General features: G+C 37.6%; 1 protein-coding gene across 1 annotated transcript in view; it reads right to left on the bottom strand.

Annotated features, from left to right (window-relative positions):
* Window positions 1-1,814: 1,814 nt before the first annotated feature.
* The window catches only part of LOC110153462 (protein tyrosine phosphatase receptor type M), a 583,698-nt gene continuing 577,749 nt past the window's right edge, over window positions 1,815-7,763 (bottom strand). Inside the window, exons 32-34 of the mRNA XM_055151363.1 lie at window positions 6,986-7,149; window positions 5,493-5,628; window positions 1,815-2,335 (exon numbers count right to left, since the gene is read on the bottom strand). Of these exons, the coding sequence (XP_055007338.1) occupies window positions 2,282-2,335; window positions 5,493-5,628; window positions 6,986-7,149 (354 nt within the window). The 3' untranslated portion in view covers window positions 1,815-2,281. The remainder of the gene's footprint in view (window positions 2,336-5,492; window positions 5,629-6,985; window positions 7,150-7,763) is intronic.

Here is a 7,763-nt window from a genome sequence, read left to right as displayed (position 1 = left end):
TACACTATGAATAAATAATACTTCTACATTTCTACACGTTTTTAATAATCATTCCTGAAAATAAAGGAGTACATAAAATAGTCAAGGCTCTTAATCCGCGTTCATAACTTATTCATACAAAGTTAATTATATTTTCTATTTCAGAATACATAGGCCTCTTCACAGGGGTTTTTATCCAGCTGCTTAAAAGAAGAAAGAAGTGTCTGGGGAGGGGGAGGTCTACGGGGACTTAAAGATGATTTGACTTATTTTAATTGTAGGCTAAATCATGAATAATTACTATATACTGTATTTTTAAAAATGTTTTAGCCATGTATTCTTACTTATCGATACAGATAGACAGTATTTTACAGGGTTCCCACTCTTTTTCACTGAATTTTCCAAAACCTAAAGTGAATTTTCCATGATTTTACGGCACCTACATGTGTAAAATTGAAATGTTAACCCTTTCCACTCACCTTATGGTTTGGTTTTATAGTTTTTAAACATTCAAAAATACTGTCATTGCGTTTATTGTCGTCTCTTTTAAACAAAAAGCGCACAGGTTCAGAAATAATCATAATATCCTAATGAGAACATAGAGACACTAAAGCCAAAACTTTCATTGAGTTTACAAAATTCCATGACTTTTCCAGGCCTAGAGAATGACGTTTTCAATTTCCAGGATTTCCATGACAGTGGGAACCCTGATTTCTGGAGTATTTTACAAAATTTTAAACCCAAAATGTTAAAATTTTACGCCATTTTCTGATCTGTGTTATAATGTTGTCTCCTCAAAAAACATGCTTGGAGTTGTGTTTTGTTTCATTCACACATGTTTAACGCACAAACCTGGCAAATTTAGGTTCTTTAGCTCTTCTCTCAAACCGAAAACACAGCGCTCCATTGCGTTTAAAGATGCATTGTGTAACTTTTCAAGTGTATGGTCCATTAAATGCTCTTCTAAAAAGGAAATGTCACTGATTTGTCTGGAATGTTTCACAGTACGGTATTAAAATTTTCTCTCTTCACTCGAATCATGTGGATAATTTCAGCTATAGAGTATCCAATCTCTACTAAACAAAAGGTAAAGGAGCCATTTCATGACATCACAAGGTGGAATGGGGCATTTTGAGCTTTGGAAATGTAGACAGACTGGTAACACTTTATAATAACTACACCTTATTTAGCCTTAATAAAGCATGAACAAAGACTTAATTAATAATGATTCACGCTTAGTAACTACTTAATTACTACCTGAATTAGCACTTAACTTGCACTTAATTCGCCTGTGCTGTAAATAGTTACTCATAAGTATTTCTTACTTAATTACTCATGAACTAACCATTCGTGTGTGCATTTGTAAATGAATATTTAAGTACAAATTTGAGCATTTATTAATGATTAGTAAGCCATGAAAGAATGATTTACTAGTAATGCATTATTGTTTCTGTGGAATTTGACCAACCTTAACAAACCGTTAATAAAGCATAATTAGTCTTCACTTTAGAAAAGCTCTCAAAAAGACTTACCTAAATTATCATTGCATTGCATTATTAGGAAATCATTCTCTCATAGCTTACTAATCATTAATAAATGCTCAAATTGGTACTTCAATATGCATTTGTAAACATGCAAATGGTTAGTTCATGAGTAATTAAGTAAGAAATACTTATGAGTAACTATTTACAGCACAGGCGAATTAAGTGCAAGGTAAGTTCTAATTCAGGTAGTAATTAAGTAGTTATTAAGCGTGAATCATTATTAATGAAGTCTTTGTTCATGCTTTATTAAGGGTAAATAAGGTGTAGTTATTATAAAGTGTTACCGACAGGGTAATAATCCAGGTTTTGTGAATGAAACAAAACAAAACTCTGGGTCTATTTTTGATAAAGTAACAGCATTCTAACATGTCTTAAAGCTCACAAGAGTCAATTTCGCGTAATATAGAACCTTTAAGAAATAACCTTATTTGCTAATACATTGTAAATATTCATCACAGACTTATTTCTAAAGCGTTACCAAAAGCGCATAGTCCAGTGTAGCTCAAGGCGACAAGCACAGAACTGTATTAGACCAACAGAAAGTGAGGAATCCACAACAGAGGGCAACTTTCTGAAAACGGAAAAGTCTCCTTCGCTCCGGCCTGCGTCAGTAAGGGCTGTATGAAACTCTGTACACGTCTGCCATGTCCAGTGCAGTCCAGGAGGGGGCGGCAGGGAGCTGGAGCCACAATGCACGTGTACAGTAAGCTCCAGGTCTCCAGTTCGAGTCCGAGGGGGGAAACGCGGTTGGTCAAAAGTTATCCAGAGTTCAAGTACTCCAAAGCCACTTCATAGCAGAACTTGTACTGGTCCTAAAAGAGAAGAAGAGAGAAAAATTAGACAAGAAATTATAAACAAGGTGGTATTTTTGTACCGCAAAGGAAGTTATTTGAGTATTTAAAGATCCTATATTACACAAAATTGACTCTTGTGAGCTTTAAGTCATGTTATAATGTTGTTACCGCATCAAAAACAGACCTGGACGCTATGACGTGGACTCGAGTCAGACTTGAGTCACTATTTTTAGGAATTGAGACTTGATAAAACTGACTAAAACTTGAGACTTGACTTGGACTTGAAGGTCAGTGACTTGGGACTTGACTTAGACTTGAGAAGCACTTTTAAATCTGAATTCTTCCTATTCTGACCGTAAAGATTCACACTAAGATCTTGTCAAAACATTTAAAAACGAAAATGAACTAAATTAATTTCTACAAGTCTCTATACACTCTATAAATAGTCAGATATAAGTACAATTTAGTTTAAAATTCATATAAATTGCAAAAATCTAAGCTATATTTTGTACTTTGGTTTACAGACTTGAAATGACTTGAAGCTCAAAGCAGACGGCTTGGACTTGACTTGGACTTATTGGCCAGTGACTCGAGGCCCGACTTGGACTTGCCTGTATTTGACATGGGACTTGACTCGGACTTGAGGTCAGAGACTTGAGACTTGCAAAACGACAACTTGGTCCCACCTCTGGCTCTGTTCCACCTTGTGATGTCATGAAGTGGTAGCTGCCAAGTTAACAGCTACAGGTATATTTGTGCTGAGGACTCACGAGAATCATTTGGATCATTTCAGCCCTAGAATTGACCATTTCTACTGAACTAAAGGTAAAAACTTTGGAAAAAACAATATCTAGCTAAATTAAAATGACTTAAATTAAGAACGTTTTACTTTAATTGAGTCGATTCAACTTGATAAGTAAAATTATTTACCAATGGAATAAGTGTGTTTTTCTTAATTCAAGAAAAAATAGATTTTGTTTCTTATTTTAAGTGCAAAAAGTTGTTGTTTTTCTTATTTTAAGTGTAGCAAGTAGGACTGTAACGAGATCCAAATCTTCACTATATACATCTCACGGCACGATATTTATTGCAATATTTTAAGGTTAACAAAAGCGTAAATATGCTACTTTTTTTTTTAATGCCTTGACAAGACTTTGGTTCTATCATCATCCGAAGAACTAAAACTTATTAACAGTATTTCTTCATGTAGTCTGCACTTAAACAGAGCAAAGCATTATGGTCTATGTAGTTCCCACTGTTTTTCGTGTATTGCTGCATAATAACAATGAATTCAAGCAAAGAGACTTGTAATTCGATATAATATGATGGCCCACGATATATCGACACGATATTGCGATAGTTCGGTTATTGTTAGCAAGATGTATTTTCATATTTTAAGTACAAATATTTTAAGTACTTGTTCCACTGGCAGATCATTTTACTCGTCAAGTGAAATTTACTCAAATCATGATAGAACTTTCTTAATTCAAGTCATCTTAACATGGCTATATTTTGTTTTTTTTTGCAGTGAACTACCTCTTCATGACATCACAAGGTGGAACTGAGTATTTTGAGCTTTGGAAAATAGAGAGATTAATAATAAAAGTTTACTCAGACATGTGTGAATGAAACAAAACACAACTCCAGGTCTGTTTTTTGACGACGTAACAACATTATAACATGTCTTAAAGTTGCACTATGTAACTTTTTATTTCACAGTTTGTCATTGCTCTGCCTGGAATGTTCCGCAGTGTGACATTAAACAGCTCTACTTTACATTTATTCAATTACAGGTGGTTTTATAGCTCAAAAATACCTAGAAAAAAGGCATTCTGACTATGAGCGGGGTCGCTTTTCCACAGATCTGACCTGTAAAATGGTCTGGTTTGTTCTCCGTGAAGACAGAAAGTTTTAAGAGTGAATTAAAAGACCTTAAAAAGCACATAGAAGTCGAGTATGCATAAATATATTAAAATAAAAGGCTTTATTTCCACTGCACAAAAGTAAAGTGTGAATTATGGGCAGTAGAACGACATTAGTCCGGTTTTAACAAGGACAAAGTGTTTCGTGTTTGGACGTCCTTCATTTAAGTTGGGCTCTTTTGGAGAAGTGTTTTTGCAGCAGATGATGTTTTCAAATCTTGGCACAGTATTTCGTTTGGCTCCGGCTCCAAATGTTCATTGATTTTGTGATAAAAACTAATGAAGACTTTTAAAAGGTATCACTACATCTTTGACGCCTTGTAAAGCTGTGAGGGTCAGGCGCGTCGAACAAATCACCCAGCGCACGTTAAATCAGCACACGTTCACAGATGAGGAGGAGAAAACCGTTCCAACTTTTCGGATGGAGGGTCTGTATGCGACGCTTCAGATCTGCGGAGAGGCGACGCTTCTTGCAATAATAATCCATGTTTTTCAAAGTGTTGTGGGGCTTGTGATATCGGCGTCAAGTGCTGATAATCCAAAATGTTACACGATATAATAGGAGATCGTAAGTGTGTGTACGGATACTTTGCATTGACATCATGCTGGAGGGGTCTACGTGTGTCTCTATGGCGGAATGTTCAGCAGTGACCATGGTGGCATAGTTGTTAAGTGTTAAGATAGTCTGAAAACTCAAGACAAAATAGATTTAAGCAACACATTTTCAGGTGAATTTAAAGTTATTGATTTTAATTTTTGTTTTTGTAATTTTTGTGTTGTTGTTTTGTATTTAATTTATATATATTTAATTTATTTTGTTGTATTTTTTGCTTACAGCCTGTTTTAATGATTATCTGGTAGAGTTTTTTTTTTTTTTTTCAGTGTCTTTTTTTTCCCCACAACTTTATTTAGCATAATTTTCAGTTTAGAACAAACACATTTTCAGAAGCCTGTGATCAATCTGAGCGTTCATGGTTCTGTTTAGGTGTTTCAAGAAAAAGGTGTGAGCGATTTACTGAAAAACTGTGACAGTGATGTTATGTGTAAGAGACTTCAAAATCAAAAATCTAAATACAAAACCAGCAAACTCTTCTTCAAAGTTCTTTATGGTCAGACTGATTGGACTAAAGTCTAACTCTAGAGACAGAGCTTTAGACAGAGCAGTGCCTACAGTTTCACAGCTTCACAGCCCCAGGGAATGTTTATGACGATGCAAAGAATCGATTGTTTGTGAGAATGTGTTTTCGTCTCACCAGGAGGTCCACCATGTTGGGCTTGTTGTTCCTCAGAGTCTTGACGGCGTGGAACACATCCACAGAGCGCTGGTGCTGGAGCATCTCACACACAATACTGATGGCACAGAAGGTCCCACTGCGACCACCGCCGTTTCTGTACAACAACAACAACAACACATAGGATTTAAGTTCAGACTATTACTGTATTTTTTAAACTATAAGTCACACTTTTTTTCATGGTTTGGGTGGTCCTGCGACTTACATTCTGGTGCTACTTATATATTAAAATGTTCACACTGACAGCCTTGAAAGGGCACAGATACAACTTTCCTGGAAGTCATTGGATGGATCGACAAAGCCTGGACTTCAGTGACAACTGAAACCATCCTGTCGGGATTCAGAAGGGCCTGAATAATTCTAACTGGAACTGATGCTGAGTCTGACGACAGCTACACAGAAGAGGAAACGACGCTCCGTTTACCTCCAGAGGTCGTGGAGTTGCTCAGAAGTGTCACCGAGGATGAAGAATTCAATGGATTTAGTGATTTGGAGTGAGATGGAGAGTTTGGTAAACTTGTTCTGTTCTGTTGTTTATGTTATATTTATCTGAAGAACTGTTCATATGTGACGTTAACAGTCTGTTGTTCTCTGTTCTATTGTTATTACTAGAACTTGTCTTCCAAAATGAACATCAGTTCCTGGTCTCTGATTTTATAAAATATATTTCCCCCAAAAAGTGCAACTTATGTTTTTTTCCTCTTCATTACACATTTTTTAGCTGGTACGACTTATACTCCAGAGTGACTTACAGTCTGAAAAATAACTTCAAACTCAATTTCAATACTCAGCAATAGACTAAAAAATATGATGCTACAATAATTAAAAACTTTTTCTTTAGGCAAAAACATGTTAATATTTAATTACATTAAATCATAGTAATTTCTTTTCTATTCCCTGTGGTCTTACATCTGTGTAATCCCTCAGTGGCTCATGGGCGTATACGAGTCTATGTGCTCTTATATTTGTTCTGATACAGCTCAAAATCATCAAACTATTCAGATTTGGTCCTGGTTTGGCTCAGTTGTCTTTAAAATGTAGAAAGTTTATACTGTATCACTTAAAAATTGGATTAGATTTATGACTCATCCATTTTTTCATCAAATAACTGAACATAACTAAGTAACTTTTACTTAAATTACATTTTAAATTAAATACTTTTTAAACTTTTACTCAAGTAGATTTTTAGATGGTTATGTTTGCTTGAGTAGAAATTAAGCAAATAAAGATAATATTACTTAAGTACAATTATACAGTACTTTTTCCACCTCTGATAATAACTGAGCATTTAAGTTTAAGATTTAAACAATGAAGAGCACATAATATGACGTGGTTATTCACATGTCAGTTTCAGTCAAATAAAACTATTTCAAAACCCCTCGGTCCAACAGTCTGACGTGTACAGGGTGCAGTTATGGCGAGTGTCCAGTAGATGGAGCCGGTGCAGCACTCACAGGCAGTGGACCACGGTGCGTCCCTCTCCTCCGTCGTACTCGTCCTGCCACTTGTCCACCTGCCGGATGAGTTTGAGGAAAGAGCGTTTGGACATGGGCGTGTCCCTGTACATGGGCCACCCCAAGAACTGGAACTGCTGCACCATCCTGTACCCGTCCTGAGGCTGAGACAGAGAGGGGGGGGCAAGAGGCAGGGGGTAAGAGACAGGGAGGGGTGAGAGACAGGCAGGGGCAGGGGGTAAGATTAAGAGTAAGAGTAAGAGATGGGGGTAAGAAAGAGGGGTATAAGATAGGGCCAGAGACAGGGGTAAGAGACAGGCAGTGACGAGGGACGGGGCAAGAGACAGGGGCAAGAGATGGGGGAAGAGACAGGGGGTATAAGACAAGGCCAGAGACAGGGGTAAGGAGAGACAGGGCCAAGAGGCAAGGGTGAGCGACAGGGGTAAGAGACAGGGTCCAGAGACAGGCAGGGGTAAGAGACAGGAGCAAGAGACAGGCAGGGGTGAGAGACAGGGGCAAGAGACAGGCAGGGGTGAGAGACAGGGGCAAGAGAGAGGGATAAGAAACAGGGAGGGGTAAGAGCCAGGCAGGGAACAGGGGAGAGAGACAGGGGTAAGAAAGAGGCAGGGGCAAGAGACACGGGCAAGAGATAGGGGCAAAAGACAGGCAGGGGCGAGAGACAGGGGTAAGAAACAGGGAGGGGTGAGACAGACAGGGGCAAGAGTAAAAGACAGGGGTAAGAGACAGGCAAAGGCAGGGGTGAGAGACAGGGTTAAAA

Source organism: Boleophthalmus pectinirostris, unplaced genomic scaffold (assembly GCF_026225935.1).
Source record: "Boleophthalmus pectinirostris isolate CB_2022bp ecotype Guang Dong unplaced genomic scaffold, ASM2622593v1 HiC_scaffold_16, whole genome shotgun sequence".
Classification (NCBI taxonomy): domain Eukaryota; kingdom Metazoa; phylum Chordata; class Actinopteri; order Gobiiformes; family Gobiidae; genus Boleophthalmus; species Boleophthalmus pectinirostris.
Note: the sequence above shows the minus strand (reverse complement) of the source record. Positions and strands in the feature narration are given on the sequence as shown.